The sequence below is a fragment of the Taurulus bubalis genome (genome assembly GCF_910589615.1).
Source record: "Taurulus bubalis genome assembly, chromosome: 17".
In the NCBI taxonomy this organism is placed as follows: Eukaryota; Metazoa; Chordata; class Actinopteri; order Perciformes; family Cottidae; genus Taurulus; species Taurulus bubalis.
In genome coordinates, this window is record NC_136605.1 from 17566220 (window position 1) to 17585237 (window position 19018).

The 19018-nt window shown below is 46.5% G+C and overlaps 1 protein-coding gene across 1 annotated transcript; it reads right to left on the minus strand.

The window, feature by feature from the left end:
• Positions 1-918: 918 nt before the first annotated feature.
• Positions 919-17191, minus strand: setd1a (SET domain containing 1A, histone lysine methyltransferase; the record flags this gene model as incomplete). Its single annotated transcript, XM_079233697.1, has 20 exons — positions 919-1213; positions 1975-2112; positions 2320-2439; positions 2988-3098; positions 5664-5851; positions 6069-6420; positions 7253-8556; positions 8696-8739; positions 8854-9043; positions 9145-9172; positions 9487-9629; positions 9716-9800; positions 10343-10510; positions 11253-12236; positions 12899-14591; positions 15087-15343; positions 15435-15571; positions 16166-16436; positions 16524-16622; positions 17054-17191. The coding sequence occupies 20 exons, from the start codon at positions 17189-17191 to the stop codon at positions 1040-1042; spliced, it is 6624 nt and encodes a 2207-aa protein (XP_079089823.1). The 3' UTR covers positions 919-1039.
• Positions 17192-19018: the final 1827 nt, after the last annotated feature.

Below are 19018 nucleotides of genomic sequence, written 5' to 3' on the forward strand. Positions count from 1 at the left end.
CGGAGAGATCCTAACAAACACTTAACGGGTTCTCGGCACAAGACTTTTTGTTAACGCAGCTTTAACTGAGGGGGGGGACAAAAACCACACAGGCCAATTCTCTGTTGTGCTGATCCTGCAGACAAAAATTCAGGAACCATGTAAAAATAAAAACACACTTGTAGCTACAACCTAACTGACTTATTTTCACAGTGGGTTAAAAACAACAGTTCAAAAAGGACTTTGCTCTCATCCAGACGGGTCGAGGCAGATGAGTAACGCACAGCGGAGAAATTATAGTTTTACGGGGCGGTGGATACACTGAAGCTCATTTCACTGTAAGATACTTACAGCTAATGCAACTAAATAACAATACCGTTAACAACAGCAATAGTAATATTATATAACACTATGAAATGAAATTTGAAAAAAGCTCCAAAACTACCTTTACACTTCGAAATCTTGCATAACCAAAGACCAAATTGATTGAAGTTGTCATTTTAAAAGTGCGCCCTTGACAAGCGCTTTTAAAAACCCTGAATTCGTCAAATATTCCTGTGCGTCTGTGTGTGGATCTGGCTGGGTGGCTGGATGAGCGGGTGCAGGGTGGGATTTGACACCGGAAGAGTGAACGAGGCTGTACGCTTATGTGAGGTGACGTAGAAGTACAATACTGGCGTTCTGTTCTGGGGTCTTCCTTCAAACGGGCGTTGGCATGGGAATATAAAGACCTTTCATGCCCCGGCTGCACGGAGCCTCCTGGTTGGAACAGATCTCCCGATGGATACAATACTGCCACAGAAGAGCTAATGCTGAAGCAGAGGCCCCCCTCAATAAACCTCTCACACACCGGCTTGTGAAAAGGCCAAGTGAATGAAAAGTGTGCATGAAAAGTGCAAGAGTGTGTGTGTGTCTCTGTTTCCTGGGTATTGTGAGGACGGGGAGGTGGGGGAGGAATCAGAGGGTGGCTTTGTTTCGAGGTACGCTCTAAGGAGGGTGGACCGGGCGGACGTCCGGGTCCAGCTGACTCGTTGGCGAGTGAGGAAGAGAAGTGCGTCGGCTAGTTCAGTGTCCCGCGGCAGTTCTCTGTTCCACACAAGCAAGGAATCTTGTTGTCCTCCAGAGGGAATTTGTAGTCGTAGGTGATCTCTTCGTTGACGGCGATGGCCTGCTTCGAGTAGATCACAATCTTTTTCTGGGACTCGATGGTGATCACCTTGGCGTAGCAGCTCGGCTGGAGGAACAAAGCAACGAGAGACCGATGAGCTCCAGGAAAACATGACATTAATTATAATATGTCATATGGCATAGCCTGTAAGCGAGGGCTGGGTATCAAGATGACGGTCCTACCAGCCATCCTAAAACATGCCAAATTCTGGTGCTTGACTGCTTTACACACAGTGTGTGTTTTCAAACCGGAGAATATTCAGTTAAAACAAACTGGCGATGCCGTTTCACCCTCATTGTTCTCCTTTCAGTTGCTAGAAGTGATGCAATGCATCCCTGATGCGTTTTATGTGCAGACCTTTCAATGCTACATTGTACGTCAGCAACCAGCTTTAAATGTTATTTATTTTCTGTTAAAATAAGTGCTTTGGGATGGATTGTAATCCATGTCGAAGAGAAAAAGTGGTCCAAAAAAGTGACTGATAAATGTTTGGACAAGTCATGGACAGATATTAAAGTGTTTAATTTGAGAACAGAATTTAGTGGTCGGTCGTAGAATGAGTCTTTAATTGGGTTATTTTCTTTTGATAAACTAAAATAAACTGCAATAAACTAAAATATTTGATCCCTTTTGGCATTCACAATGACAGACCGTTTACATAATACCATTTGTTACTTATAGCAGAGAAATGAGCTGCAGTCGTTTATAGAAACACAGTTGGTCTAATTAGGCAATGAGCTTTTCATTCACACAAAAGCATCAAAGCAAAGTAGACTTTGTAACGGCTACTTGTTGGACAGGTGTTGACGGCGGATGTTCAGACTCACAGTGCAGCAGTGGTTGATGAATCGTGCCAGGTTGCCACACTTGGTGGCATCTATAATTGTGTCGTGGTCCACTCGGAACAAGTAGCTGCTCCCGATGCCCTGCTGCGCGTACCGCTTCTCCCGATTGTCGGCCACCATCTGAAAACACACAAACATGTGTTCACCGGTTCGATGTCAAACCAACAGCGAGAACTCTTAAAAGGTGCGTTTTGAATCAATAAAGCAGCAATAGTGGACACAACTGTTAATAAACGGTTGGACAATATACTGAGTGCATGGGATGTATAGTAAGTTGTGTGTGTGTGTGTGTGTGTGTGTGTGTGTGTGTGTGTGTTGAGGCAGTACCTGTCTGATGTTTTGACCCACGTACTCGATGACCATCTCGTCAGCAGCAATGGGCTCCATGGCGAACAGGCCCCACTCGTGGATCCTGCTGCGGCCGAAGCGAAGCTTCTTCTTGCGGTACTGCAGAAGGACAAAAAAGACTCACTGTAAGGTCTCGGTAAAAACAATGAACAACAAATAAAACAGATACAAATGTTTGGGGATTTCATGAAACTCTTGCTTTTTTTTTAATGCGTCAGAGAGTAGATTCTGACTTGTTCTAGAGAAAAATGGCCACCACCCTAAAATATGACCGCCGCCCTTGTTTAGGCTGTTGCTGGTGACGAGACCAGTTCCTGTCTGTGTGTTCGACACAGGGTGAGCTCTGTGACATGTGAAGGAGAAGCAGGCACCTGCGTTGAAGGATTAACGCCTTCCTAGCGAACGAGCTCATGACTGATGACATCCACGACTAAAAAGTGCACAGTCGGCAACTTCACTTTAAATACAGCGCCTCTGAAAAGGCACCTGGGTCCAGCTTTTGTTGGTTGATAAATAGCTCTAATGTTGTGATTAAACTACATGTGTCATATACACACATGTGTCATGTACCTCATATAATCACACTTCATTACACACGCAACAAAGTGTAATCGTAACGTGACTGAGGCACATGAGATCGTCTTCACCTTGAGCTGGTTGAGTTTAAGCAGGTCGGAGTCCATAACGGCCGTGGTGCCGATGGCGGTGAGGAGGCGGCGCTGCTCTGAACGTCTCTCCGATAGGACCCGGTTGGCTCCCTGCCGGGAAACAGACAGAATAGAGCTTTACAGAGGGGCCAATGACACAGTCTCACTTTGTAGCAGGGCCTTGAACCGAAATACTGAACCAGAGAAATACTTTGACCTTAATTCGCAACAGTGCAACCATGTTAGTGTGGGTGAGGTTTATTTGAAGGCAGATAAGTCTGTGAGGAAATGTTTTGAGGAAGTTTCTCTACTATAAGCGACACTAAATTTAGACCCAACCACTTCATCGCTGCTTACAGTCTAGTGTGACACAATAAACAACCAACAAATACAGATGTGACGTTTACGTTGTTATTTTATAGTTTTCCTTACCAATTCCGGAAAAATGCCAAAATCAATGAAATTATCCCAATAACAAGTACTGACCTGTTACAGCTCATGCTTTAATGTTAGTAATAATAATAAAAAAAGGTCCCTATGTACTTAATAACTCAATATTGCAGATGAAAGTCTAGAAACTCACAGAAGACTCACATTAATGTGCCGCTGTGGCATTTGTTTTTGTTGCTTTTGTGTGTATTGGAATAGCGGAGGCAGCTTTACGGATGAATGCCAAGTGTTTGAACAATAACCTGACTGCCGGAAGAGGAGGGTGGCATTCAAAGTAAAAAAAAAAAACAGTCAACCTGAACAGCTGTATTACATATTATCTGTACCCGAAAGAAGAAAACTGCAGTCGGTGCCTTGATAACATTTAACTCTTCCAGGAAGAATAAACCACATCACAGAGTACCGAGACAGCTGCTGTGCTGCTTTGATCAGGACATCACAAGCTGACTGCTGTCCAATTACTTAGCTTTTCTTACTTTGAGTCAGTTTTACTGTACAAAGGTTACATCAAAACAATACGCCACGGATAACAAAAAAAAACGGCGCGGTCCGAAACCTCTTTGAGCCAGAGCTCGAGGCCAGAATGGAAAACCCATTACTGTGGAATCCAAGCGTTGCATAGTAACGTAACACAACTATATGAGGGGTTTCCCTCGAAAACACCAAACTATCAGCAGCTGCTTGCAAATGACAAATAAGCAAACTATACTACTTTTACAAACAATAAGATGGTGTCATATGGAGGGTGTAACCCAATTAACTAGGATTTCTTGAGAAAACAGAAGAACCAAATGCTGAAAATAACAACAATTATGAAGGTGTGTTTGAGTGTGTGAGTGTGTGAGTGAGAGAGAGCGACAAGGCACTTAAAAAGGCACCTGGCATACATATGCGTACATGGCAATGGGTTTGAGGTTTCAGGGCGACTGAACGACATTCTTTACATTAAAAGTGTATATTGAGGTTTTTGAATGTCTGCTTCCATATTATAAACTCATTAACCCCCAACATTGTATTTTTGTTTTGTTATTGTAGTGGATTACTGCTATACTGCCCCGTGAAGACAGATGCTGGGCTCTATTTGATATGATGAAGACTACTTGACTACATTGTGCTTCGTGGTGATATTTGGAAAATACACATCACTGTTCCACAAATCAATAAACATCCCTCTCCTTTGGAAACGCACTTATTACCCCCAAACTTCCAGGTATTCTGAGCCAAACCGCTGTGGGCAGATTGCAGTTACTTGAATTCCTGATGGGTATCAAGCGTCATATAAACCACCAGTATAATAATAGTATCACATTAAGCAACTTCTAAACCTCCTGAAGTGTGTGTACGGAGCCAGCACTGAGAGGCACAACATCATTCCTTCCGCAGTGTGGTCATCTGGACCCACGCTTGGATTTTCCTCCCGTGAATTTCGACACAAGCAAACTCCTCTTTCTTTCGAAGCTACAGTCAAAAAATCGTATCGTATGTCCACCTATCAAGGTCAGGTATGCAGTGTAAAAATGGCTGCAACATGCAGTTATTACTGATGATCTGTGTCTCTGGGACACAGCTGCAACATCTTTAGTTTTTCCTCAGCAGTGACGAATAATGTACTCGGCGTGAGGAAAAGTTACAGAGCGCTAAAGTGAGGAGCGACGTCACTCAAACACGCCTTCCTTCTTGTTGTTTGTGTTATGTTTCCAACAGCGAGAATGACAAACGAGTGCAGAGAATGTGATGGACCAGGATGTTTACTTAGTGTCTGTTGGCATTGGCATCTGAATCATTCAGCTTTGGCAGTTTTTGTTAGATGCTGTTGCCAACAACAACAACCAAGACAGAGATTTCCTTCTTTGATGTTTTGCGAGTTCAGTGGAGCAAAAATGCCGTTTGAGCGCAATGCAACCTGGTACAAGTAGGCACAGCGAGCATGGACCCCACAGCAGGAAAGATCAGCTTTCTCAGTCCCATACTCAACATAGCAGCTGAAAAATTGTGCAAAACATAACTGACTTGGTGTGTAGGATTACTGTCCATCAGGAGCAATATCTAGGTTATTTTTTAGGAAAACAAAATTGCGTTATAACAGTTTGCAAGAGTGCGAGTATCGACACGAAGATGCTGTAAAGGCGGACTAGTGAGTAGATGACGAGGAAACCGGAAATGTGCTTTCTGGGTTTTGGGACTCATTCTGCAGCACTCTACACTCGGAAATGGGAGAACGCTTACCGAGCTGTCGACGTTCTCCACCTCCCGTATGACCTGCTCGGGCAGGTCCAGGTCCAGGTAGACGTCCTTCTCCTTGCGGCTGATGGCGTAGTAGCCCTCACTCCTGGCACAACCGGTCACATGCTCACGAAGCTGTCCTCCTGCGTTCTTCTTCTTCCGCCGAGGGTTTGGCAAATTGGTAAGTGCAGCTCAAAAGGTCAAGGACAATAGCAGGAAACCACACAGTGATATGAACACACACACACACACACACACACACACACACACACACACACACACACACACACACACACACACACACACACACACACACACACACAAAAAGCATTGATTGAAAACAGATAGCGGTTGTTTGGACATTGGGAACTGAGCGGTTCATTTCCAAAGGTAATTTGAAAAGGATATCAGTGTGGGTGACCCAGTGAGTATCATTGAGCCAGTCAGAGCTGTGGTTGTCCGTTAGCAGCTTCTCGTACGTCTTCCTCAGCAAAGTCAAGTCTTCGCCGTCCAGACCGGAGTTCCAGATGTCGTACAGGATGGTCATCTGCTCAAACTCGCTGCGGTTGTCGTACTTCTTGGCTGGTAGCTCGGGTGCGGCCGGGACGGGTTTCGGCCAGCGCTGGGATGACGTCACCCCCGCCTCCTGCAGAAAGAGGCGCTCACTCTTCCTCAAGTCATCAGCCAGCTCGTCCTCTGTGTCGGAGCTGGACAGCTCGCCTGACTCAAGCTCCTCCACGTCCACCTCTTCCTCAGAGTCCTGCACAGAGGAAGAGGAATGTTACTGCCAATGAACTGTGATTGAACACATTTATGGACAAGCACTGAGGCTGTGTTGACACATGCAGATACATTTTAATCATCCATTGTTGCCTCTTAGTTTCTAGTTTATTTCACGTCTTGTTCACATGAAAGCCAGGGTTACGGTGTCTATTCAGGTATCTGTGAAATGATTGGACGGGCTACCAGCCTGTCTGAGCACATTGCTCGTCACCAGCCTCCACAAGCTGCTCGTCTGACAGCTGTGAGTAATAATAGTAGTTTGTTGTTTACGTTCATAATGATCATTTTAGGGCGTGTGGCTTTAGAGGGCGACTTTCTTCAGCAGGTGAAACTTAATGATCAGTCCTAAACGTTGGTTTTGCAATTTTTTTACATAAAACACTGACGCTTCGTCAGCAGCTCTGTAAAGACTCAGTGTTATTGTTATCGAGAGGACAACAACTCTACCTGCTCCATTAAAAACTTCCTCTGGCCACAATCCAAAATGAATACAATAGCCGCAGAACAAAGTTTTTTTTGGTTTTGTTTTTACTTCCAATTATATTGTAGTTCTGCAACGTGTTGATTTTCTCATTGACTAGAAGCCCAACATCATAATTACATATAGCTGGGAGATGTTGGGCATGTATGAGACACTCTCCTGGGGGAAATTGTGACGACATTACCAAAAGATAACGTGCCATTATAACAAAGCTGAACCTGGACCGACAGATGATTCACATCTCTGACGTGTCACACGCATTGTGACAAATTGTTTACGGTTAAGACTCCACAAACATTTACAGGAACTAAACAGAAGTCTCACGCACCTCTAGTTTCCGCTTCCTTTGTTTCTTGCCCGGCTGCTCCTTTGCTTTTTGTGCGAGATGAACATCGAGGTTCTCTTTGTCTTTTCTTCTCCTCTTTTTGCTGTTGTCCTTTTCAAGTTCGAAACCTTTGCCGACCACCGTCTTTTTCTTGGACGATGGAGGTAGCGATGCAGCCTGGCCCGCATCCTCAGCCTCACAAAGCACCCCCATTGTAGACAAGTATTCTCCTGTATCTCCTCTGGCAGGTAGCGCCTCACCGATGACCTCCTCTGGCGCTTCAAGAACTCCAGAAATAGTGTTGAGGTCTGCTGGGAGTAAGACGGAAGAGTCCTGTTTGGAGGAAGTCCTTTTGGTACCAGATGGTACTGGGAGAACAGGGTGTTTGCAGTAGTTGTGCTCCATGCGTACAATGACACCCTCTGGGCTCATAACCAGGGCCAGTGACTCTGGAGAGAAGAGAGCATCCTCCATCTTCTGCTCCTCTGCCTCATCAGACGTCTCCGTCTCCTCCGAGTCCCCAGCGTCAGGGTCCATTTTCAGGGCTATGTCCGCCAACACAGACAGGTCGGCGGTTGAGGCGGAGGCCAGCTGCAGGAGGCACTTCACCCCCAGCTGCTCTCTGAGTCTCAACCTCTGCTCTCTTTCTTCCTCATCCTCGTCTTCCTCTCTGAGGGAGTGGCAGGACGACGCAGACAAGCTGGTCGTCCGAGGCCTGCCTCTGGACCGTTTGTTGACGGGAGGTGGAGGAGGGGCCTCCTCGAAGGCCATCCTGCACATAGAAGCGTGGTCCAACGGAAGGTTCTGCACGGTGCGGCACACCATGACAGGAGGGACGGGAGATTTGGGCGAGTCTTTGCTTGCGCTCCGTTTTCCAGGGGATTTGACCGGGGATATCTGAGGAGAAACAAGAAGTCCCCTTTTGGACTCATCCAAATCTGGGATTCGTCCAGATGGGGGCACGATGAGGGCATTGCCTTCCCCTGGCTTGGAGGCAAAGGGGAGCAGTTGGATGCCCTGAGCGGGACGAGCCGAGGGGGACGGGGAAGAAGCAACGGGGGAGTCTGGAGGCCTGCAAGGGGAGAGGAGGGGCGATTCCCCCGCCAGTTGAGAGGGAGAGGGAGATAACGGCGCCGTCGGCAGCTGCGTTCTGCTGTCGATCTCGCCTGTTGAGAATGAGACGGTCTTCCTGCGTTTCTTGAGCGGCGGAACCAGAACAACAGGGGACGAAGGGCGCGGGAACGGGGGCGATGGAGGACGCTTGCTAGGTGCTGCTGTTGTATCGGCCTTGTTGTCCTTGGCTTCATCTGAGAGAAAATAGGAAAGTTTTAAAACACCGAAACAAACTTAGCAAAGCAGCTTTTTAGATAAAGACAAGATCTTCCTTTAATGTTTAGTCTTTGTGGTTCATTTTTGCATTTAATAATGATGTTGATGAGGACTAACCGGTTTTGACCTCTGCCTTTGAAACAGCAGCTGCACTATTTTCCCTGAGAAAAACAGAAGAAGACATTGAAGTCAGCAATAATGATGACACAAAGAAAAGTTGACTTAGTTACTAATTTATGAGCAAAGACATTAGCCAACACCCCAACACGTCATACCTGGCATCTTTCTCGTTTGTGCTGTCCACGGTCGATTCATCCATGGTGTCTGGCCCTTCACTCCCAGCCCTCTCTCGTTCCTCTTCATCCTCATCTTCAGAGGAAGACGAAGACGAGGATGCTGAGGAGGAAGAGCCCTCAGAGGACGAAGAGAGGCTCTCATCATCACTATCAACACTAAGGGCATCATCTAAAAAAAAAGAGGAAAACATATTTGGTATCATTACTGCTTTACTCAGAGTAAACCTAATAAATACAGACGTAGTAATAAGATTATGGGTTGAGATTTACCATCAGACTCCTTTTCACTTTCATCCTCCTACAAATAAAAAAGGTCGTAGTTAAAATACTAACAGATCACAGTGAAATGCTGCCATCTAGCCATCAATATGAGCAAGAACACAATTCTGAGCAAACACAAAACAAATGAAATATCCAACTGTTTACATTAATGCGCACCAAAACCTTCATATTTATATGAATGTTACGATTTTAATAAATACATTTGATATAAATTGGTTTTCCAAAGGACTCATTTATGCACATAACTTGTGTGAGTTGCTCTTAACTTTATGTTGTATTTTGTTGTTTGCTCTCAAATTCAAAGTCTATAAAACAACAACACAAACGCACCTTTTCAGTCGAGGAGCCCTCTGATGTTTCCTCTCCTTCACTGCCGAGCTCCCATGGCTTACGATTTCTTGGCTTCTTTTTCCTCCTCTTGTTTTCCCTTTCAGCTCCATGTCTGTTGGCCTCTGGCATTCTGCCCTCAGCAGCTGGAAACAAGACACCAAGTTTAAGAGTTATACACAGCAGGCCTATAAATGCAACCGCTCTGTTAAAACCATCAACATCAGCAAACCTTCGTCATCCTCGTCTGGTGGGGTTGAAGGTCGCGGCCGTTTCATGTCTCCCTCTTCAAGCTCCTGAGGTTCTTTCCTCTTCACCTGGACAAGCGGAGACCAACACAATGTTTTAGAAATCAATGACACACAGCCAAGGATGGACTTTAACTTGTATGGTTCTGGTACTTTGTGACAGCTACAATAAGCTTTTCCATATTTTTGTACAAAAATCAGCATGTGTACGTTTATATTAGAGATGCACTATATGCAATCGCCTTGGCCCATTCCGATGTTTTAATGAATGTTCTTAATCGTTTTGAAATCTTGTTTTTTTGCCTTGTTGTTGAAATGTGCTATAGAAATAAACCTTACCTTCTAAGAACTATAAACTGACAGCATACACAACCTTTTCTTTCAAGAAAAACTGAAATTGTCTATGTTCATAATAAAACACTGACAATTAAATAACTAAGGACCGTATCTCCCTCAGACAAATGTGGATTGAACGCGGTCGATCGTTCGCTGATTAACTGTTCGTATGTAGTCTGAGATGCAGATGTCGGTCTTGTAATTTATCCAATCACAGTGTGAGCTGTTGAACATGGAGATACAGTCCAAGACCTGCGGCAGTGTGGTGCTTTTACCTTGAAGGAAGGCAGTCGTAGCGCTCCTCGAAGAGACAGTCCCTCCATTCCACCGCTCTTTGCCCAATCCACGAGAGCCGTGAGAGGCTCCCGAGGACGGCTGACCTTGTCCTCTTTTTTCTCATCGTCCCGTAAGGCAGACACCCCTCTGACCATGGTCTGGAAAGGCTGGAGGAGAAAAACATTTGTATTCATTCCTTTTTTCAGTATAACACAGTTTCCTGATCAATGTGGTAAGCAGCATTGTCTTGCTACTGAGAATGAGGAAGACAAATTCAAACTTATCAAATGGTTATGGTAATGGCAGCTTTGGAAAGCAACACATCCTCTTGCTCGTTGAAAGGCAGCGAGTTCCTGAAGGATTAGCTTTTTAATTGTGGCAACAATGCCTTTAAGGTAAAGTAAAAATATTGATGGAATGTTTTTATTCTGAACATAGAATCAGCTTTAAGCAAAGGACTTTAGTCAGAGTTTAATGAAACAACCGTTTAACTAGAATTAACGCCTTGCGGGTGTTTGCCTTCGCCAACCAGCCATGCTGCAATTTACATATCCTTCCAAAATGTAATCACTTCATCCTATTAAACATTTGCGTGAAATTGTCATAATAAACATAAATTCCTGCGTTATGGCCAAAAAACAAATTCTAGTCACATCATCCCAGTCTTAATGCACGTTTGTGCCAAATTTGAGGAGATTGCCTCCAGACGAGGGCTGAGACAAGAATGAACCGGACGGAGGGACAACCAGAATACATTGTGCCTCTGGCGACGTGTGTCGCCGACGTGAAGGGGGAAAAAATGTTGAAAGAATTGGCTGATGCAGTATTTCTTACAGTCACACAAAAAACAAAAGCTGCGAGTTTAAAAGCTTTACCCGCACCAGCCTTGTTGCGATTCGTCTCCCTTACCTTGGCCTTAGTCTCTTTCCTCTCCCACCACTCATCAAAAGTCGCAAAGGCAACGTTCTCCACCATTTTGCGGTTCAGGTCCCTTTGCATGATGTTCTTCATTTCCTGGATCAGAGTGCCCAGGACCATCTGAACCGTGGCTTCATGCGGATTCTCAGCCAACATTGGCATCTCCTCCCCTGGAGCCCTGTACTCGTCTCCCTCCCCAGGCAGCATGGTGTCGTAGCCAGGTGGGGGCATGTAAGCGGGGTAGTGTGGCTGTATGACATGTGGCGGCCAGCCAGTGTGAGGAGGCGGGATGCCATGGTGTGGTAGGGGTGGTATCTGAGTGCTGTGCGGGTCAGGGTAGGCGTAGGACATGTGGTGTGGCATGTAGCAGTGGTCCTGGTCGTAGGGCGCACCCGCCCCGCTCCCCTCTTGGTCCATGTAGGGGTGGTGTGTGTGGGGTGGGGGCATTGAGTGGAGATGGTAGGCGGAGTAGTCTGCGGTGGCTGCCTCGCCAGGACCTGGGCTGTCGTTGGCTGACGACAAGCGCAGCTGGTGGAGGCGACTTAGCATGTGGGTCTGCATTTGGAAAGACATGGGAGCTCCACCGCTGTACTGGGTCATCAGCTCCATGGACGTGGCATAGTCATACATGTGGTGGGGCATGGGAGGATACTCGGGGTGCAGCTCCATGTGGGGCAGAGGAGGGATCCCAGGGGGAGGCGGGGGCTGGAGGGAGTAGCCGGGAGGAGGAGGCAAATGAGGAGGGTAGGAAGGTATGGGAGGGTGCATGGAGGTGCCAAAGTGCTGTGCAGAGTCAGAGATGGGTGGGGACGAAGATGAGGGGTCCGTTGTTTGCGAAGGCATGGCAGCCTGGGATGAAGAGGGCGAGGAACCTGAGGTGAGCGATGGCTGGTGGGTGGTCACCGTCGTTATGGTTGTCTCCTCATCATCCTCGTCTGAGATCTCCATGTCTTCCCCTGAGGAGTGAGGGGAGGACTGAAAGAAGAGTTTATCGCGTTAAGTTGGCAAAGTGTTTCACCACCATTAACAGTGATGAGAGAGGCTGCAAAGACAACTCAAAAGGCCACAGACTCAGGAAATGTACTGTGAACATATGAATCCGGTAACCACAAAAACAAACAGTCAAATGTGTTTGTGCTCAGGAGGTTAACCATATTTTGTTTTTTCTGTGTAATGAAGTTATTTCTTCTATCCTTCAGGCTTTCTCTATAATCAGTGTTTGGTTTGTCTGTTCTGGGCTCCTGTAGAAACATGACGGTGCAACATGGAGTCTGAAGAGGACCTGCTCCCTATGTAGATATGAAGGGCTCATTCTAAAACTAGCAAAAACACAATGATTCTTAGTTTCAGGTGAAAACATAGTGATAACTAATAAATGATATTTCTGCTAATAGTTCCCCCCAAATGCTGCACCCTTGCCATTTAATATACATTAAACATGTTACCACTACAAGCTGCCCACCATATCTAATGTTACAACCCCCTTACAAAAAAAGAATAAGACGCCTTGATGCTACATCAACATCAGCATTGTTCAGCACCACTTTATAACCAATTGAGAACTATGAGCGTACACACGTCAGAACAAAATGCAACAGTCTGAGCCTTTCGGCTTCATTCCGTGCTGCTGATCTTACCTGACTCTGTCCATTGTACGGTGGTGTGTGCGCTCCTGTCCTGCTCTGTGCATCAGCAGATCCAGCTTGTGAAGATTGCTCCTGCAAAGCTCCAGTCCCAGCAACAACCTGGGACTGGGGTTCCTTTGGGGAAAGATTGTGGGACGAGTAGGAGGAAGAGGATGGTATGGTCGCTGTATGTACAGTGGGACTCTTCCTTCCATCTCCCCCCTTTCCCCGTTTCCTTCCTCTGTGGGCATCTCTGTCTCCTTTCCTTCTGTAGTCCTTCTCCCCATTGTCTCCCACCTGACTACCACTCGTGTGCTCCCCTGTCGTGTCACCTGACCCGCCTCTTCGCTCTCCTCCATCCCCACGTACGCCCCTCTGCTTCTCCTCCTTCCCATCTTCCTCGTCTTCCTCATCAGAGGCAAGGAAAGAGAACTTAGCCTTTTGTTCCTTTAGGAGCATCTCAATACGAGAGTCGAGGCTGCTGCTGTGGTAGACGAACGGTAAACTCTCATTTGTGGAATCGGGCTCTGGGGAAGACGAGTCTCGTTGAGGGGGCGGTGGGGAGCTGGAGGAGGAGGGAAGATGGTGGGGGAGGGAGGTAGAGGAAGGGGAGTTAGAGGAGGAAGCGATGGAAGGGAGGGGCGGGGAGGAAGGCGGGGGCGTCTTTGGCGGCACGGGTGGGGTGCTGGGACGACGCTTGGGCTTTGTCCACTGCTCTTCGCGGGCCGGACTATCCTGGTTGAAGTCCAGTGTTCCAAGAGTCTCAGCTACAGCCGCTGCGATGACTGAGGCTGGCGGTAGGGGGGGAGGCGGTGGGGGAGGTGGAGGCAGGGCACTGTGGTGACCGGCGTGGTAGTCTTTGTCAGCACCTACCGGAGGCAGAGAACCCCGCTCTGCGAGACTTGTGCCCCCTAGATGAGCGGAAGCGTCTAATCCCTGAGGGGGGGCTTGGGCCGGCTCTTTGGAGGAGGAAAATGCGGGGTAAGATGAGGGGGGAGGAGACATGCTGTTCGAGGACGAGCGGTAGGAGTTAGAATTGTATCTGGGGTCAGAGCTGTTGGAGTAGTCACTGTCTCTGTCCCTGTCTCTATCTCGGTCTCGATCTCTGTCTGGGTCGTGGCTGCTCCTCCTGCGGCTGCTGCCGTGGTGGTTGTGAGAATGGTGGTGGTTGCGGTGTCTCTGGTGGCCGTGGTCCCCCGATCGGGCGCCCAGGCTGTCTCGCCGGTACCCCCTCTCCTCCCTGCGATCTGAGTGGTGATGGGAGTGGTGGGAATGGTACTTTGTGGAAGAGTTTGTGTCTTGCTGGTGGTGGTACGATGACCTTCTGGAGCCAATCCCTGCCGCCCCGTAGCGCCCCCCTGAGTCTCTGTCGCGGTTGCGGTCCCTCTCTGACATTGGGGGCGGGTCATATTGGGCGGCAAGAGGGGGCGGAGGCATCGCGGAGTGGTGCGCCATGTGTGGCCCGGGCCCTCCAACATTGGGATAAGGGGGGTAGCAGGGCGGCTCGTTGGGACGGAAGGTTGTATTCGGGGGGTACATGGGGCGACCACGCTGATACACCGAAGGTTCCTGTGCATCCTCCGAGTAGCGAGACACTTTGTATCCTCCGACAGTAGAAGAGACTGCTGAGGACGAGGAAGAGGAAGGTAGCATGTCCTGGGGAGGGTAGCCGCTGCCCAAAGTGCCAGTGTTGTAGCCAGTATTCCTGCAAGACACAAATGAAGCATTTTAAAACGTGTGTACCTAATCATGGCTGATATTCACAAACTCTGTGACTGTCACTCTTCCAGCGATGCCAGTTGTGCTGACTGATCAAAAGCACACATTTAATCATCTAATATTACTTTAGAAATGTATGTTCACCCAGCAGTGATTCTGTATGTTGTACCAGTACGTTAAAATACTCATTATGAAATGGTGGCTAACATTAGTGAAAGCGATTCCTCTTGCTGTGAGAGTTGAGATAAACTCTATTCAAATACAACAAATGGATGATGAGCGGTGTACAAATTTGCAGATAAGGTATAAAGAACAATGACGAATAAATAAATGATTTGTGAAATTCTCATAAACTACGATTTGATATTGAACGGATAAATATGTTGAGTGTCTCCGCCTTGACTGAGGGAGGTATAGGACAATGACATCCCCAAAGCAGAGGTAAAATGTTTACGTAAACTGTCAAATAGTGACAACCGACCTGCCGCCAGTGAAGCCCGGGTCTTGTGAGAAAGCAGTCCCAGATCTGGAGCTGTAAGGAGTTCCACCACCTCCCTGAGAGGAAGCAGAGGAGCCTGGCGTGAAGGGGCCTGCAATGGCGGAGGGGGGCGTGTCCAGACGCTGATCACTGAAACCAGTATCCCCAGAGCAAGGGGTGGTGCCTCCAGATGTGAGGGCCTGGACCCCTGCAGCCAAAACCGCAATATCACTGGAGAGCCTCCGTCTGGTTTCTGTTGACTGTGCAGAAAAAGGAAACATACATTTGATCAAGTCATCAACCTTAGATTGTCATTAAGTAAGTGAAGTGACAATGTTACTGGATCAATACCGTGTCAGGCTGTGGTTGTGGCTGTGTTGGGGCCGGAGGCGGGAGCCTTTCTGTCAACGCCTTGCCTCCCAGGGGCACAGTCTGAGGAGTGTAGGACCCGTTTACTATCAGGTCATAATACTTCTGCCTCTGCTGGCCTGGATAGATAAACAAAAGCCACAGAAAAACAAACAAAGAGCAGTTAAATGAGCTCACCAGAGACATACATTGAATCCACTTTGGACATGGTCTTCATGGAAAAACTCCATTAGGTTTAACTAGCTCCACCAAGCAGCGAATGTATGTTTTGGGTTATTTAGCAGGACATCCCAAACGCTGCTCGACAGATTTGTACTAATGCTTGTGGAAAGTTTGGACAAAGAAGAAGTGATTGAGAATGTGCATTACCATGTAAATACATTACCATGTAAATACATATCAAGGTACACAGTAAAACATTCCTAACCTTGTCAATCATAAAAAATGACAAACTTAGAAGGTTGTGCAGCTTTGGGGAGATTTGCACCTTGTGGTTCAATGTGCACGACATAAATTGTTGTTCTTTTTTTCACTGGCTGCGTGTGTGTCAATGTGCGTGTGTGTCAATGTGTTTTGATGGACACACACGGTTTTAAACAAAAATCTCTGCATGACATGTTTATTATTCGTCACAATTATTTGTTATAAATTGTCTGAATCATCACAGTAATAACTAACAACCAGCCCATACTTTAAAGACGCCTCAGGCTTACCTTTTATATCGAGCTGAGCTTGAATGATGTTTCCCATGACAGAAGTGTTGTGCAGTTGCTTGACTGTGTCCTTGGCTCCTCTGGTGCTGGTAAACAACACCTTGGCCAGGCCCAAGTGCTTCCTGGTCTTGGGGTGAAACAAGATCTCCATCTCCTCCACCTCACCAAACTTGGCACACATTTCTGCCAAGAAGGGCTCCTTGATATTGTCATTTAGTCTGGCAAAGGTCACCTCCTTCAGTGGTATGGGACCCACATAGAACTCATCAAGCTGTGAAGAAAATAACACAAAATCAGGGGAAAGAACCTGCAAAAGCTGCAAGGATGTGAAAAATGAATATCAACCAGCTATTCTCACCTTCAACTTCGGCACTGGCAGGGACAGTTCTGCATACCTGGACCACAGTCTCCGAGGTCTAGGGTCCCGCAATTCACCCACGGGAGGAAATCCAGAGTCCTGGCAAAATTAAGATTAGATGTATTCCCGTGGCAAACTTTACAACGTCTACCTCACACCGAAAGACGGAGAGCAGAGACCCCAAGTTTGGGTTGCACCATCAACCTGTTTATCATTTCAGAACCCTCGCCGTTAACTTTGTGGCACATTTATATATCGAATTGCACCTTTCTGTTATATTCACAACACATACTGAATATAGACTGTTTACATTTCTGGCATTGTGTACTTTTGTTTTTTGTACCTTAATTGATGCTTTCTGTCGTTTATTTGCACTCAATATATTTAAACGCTTTACCCCTTTGTATTTACATTGCTGCACAAGGATTAATAGAGTTGTATTATATCTTGAATCACACAAGTTGCAATTCAAATATATGATGTAAGGCACACACCCATTACAGAGAATACAAACATGGCAATGAACTCACTGGCACACTGAAATGCACTCCATCGTATCTGTAGATCTTCTGTGCAACCCTCCGTGTGGCTGGGTCCTGGACGAGTTTGTAGCTTTCCCACTGCAGACTGACAGCTTTTTGTGAATCTGCCCCACCGTCTGGATCCATCCTACAGCTGAGTGTCAGAGGACAGCCATGAGTTCACACAATGCAGCAGCTACTGTATTTTTTTTTTTTGGGGGGGGGGGGCGGGTCACGTCAAGACCACCACCACCACAATGACGAGCTGATGAGAAATGCTGCAGTAATTACAGCTAAAGTATGTTAGTCCGTTGGCAGCGGGTTCACTGTCACAGAGCGCGCAGCTGCGTCACATCAGTTAGCACAACACCAACTTTTTCTGACCACTGTCTGCTTAATAGCGATATTCTAGCCGGAGCACATAAAGAAACAGACAACGCGGGTTAATAATCAGGACTAAGATGCTGCGCGCTGTCAAAACAATGACCCGCGTTACGTCACTGACCAGTTAGTTCAGTTAGCAACACGCTAGCTGCACCGACAAAATGCAAAGAAACTATGTTTTCCGACGTCGGAGCGGAGTTCGCGTTGAACACACAATACATCGGGTGACGAACTTTTCCCCGCGATCAACATAATCGGCAGCTCCCGCGTTAGATCACGTTCCCCAATGTTAAATGACTTGTGCCTTCTCGCTTTAGCAAGTTAACGCAGCCGTTGGCTAATGCTAACTAGCAAGAACACCAAGTTAGGAGGCAAACTCTGCTCGTGTTGCCCCTCATCCGCCCTCAACGGTAACATTTAATCTGTGGAAATCTAGTCATGCACCGGTTTTAGAGGCTCTACTGACTTGTTTTGAACTCCGGTCAGCCTAAATTCAGACCCCACCTCTTCGGAAGCTACTGCCCGCTCATCCGAAAGTAGCAGCCCGCCGCTACAGAGTAGGCAGCTACATCCAGGCCCGGGAGACGAACAAGAAAAACACTGAGACCCGAACAGAAAAGGGACGTCTCCGATTCGGCGCGAAAGCAAAACCGACGAGCTAAAACGATGCCGCTATCATTCCGGTACTTAGTCCAAACAACAAAACGCATTTCCGACCGGAGAAGCCATTGTTTTCGCTCTAAAATCCCTATATTGTGGAGAGAGCGGCCATCGCGTAACCAACCTGAAAGCCTCGCCTGTTCTCCATCAGTGTATGCGAATGCAGCCTACGATTCCTGACCAGCACTTTCGGCAACCGCGATTAGTAGATACAAAAAAATAAATAAAAACAAAGTCACAACATGGAGGTACAGTATGCAAATTATTAACATCATAAATATGTTGTATTAATAAACTTCTTTATTTTATGAATGGACTTTTTTTTACAGTTAGAAAAATATATTTGAATATGCGCATACCAACCCAAGTCCAGGGAAGTGACCAACGCGCCCCCTATCGGTCGACTAGTGGCATTAGTGACAACTCAGCAAACGCAAACTAATTTGAGTAGTGGTACACAGTTCTAAGCATTATCAACACAATCTACTTTAAGTATCAACATTAAAATTACTCATTAAGCAGCTAAATTTCTCCCAGTGTTTTATTACATATGTAATTATTAGTGATGCATTGAGGTGTAAGTAGCATTTAAAAGGTTATAGCTAGTTAAGGGTTGGCAGGGTACATTCACTGAAGTAGCATACTGTACCTAAGTATTCATTTGTGGTACTTGTACCTTACTTGAGTCTTTTCTTGTCATGCCTTTCTACTTCTATTCAGAGGGGAATGTGCTTTTTACTTCACTGCACTTATCTGACAGCTTTAGTTTGACAAATTAAGATGATTACAGTAATACAGGGCAGTTTGGTAGGGCTAATTTGAACTATTTTAGTTTGGCAATTTAATCTCAAAGATTCCTCATTTTATATGCTGATCACAGGTTTTGTATTTCAAATATTCTAAATATATTGAACTGCAGCTGTCAAATAA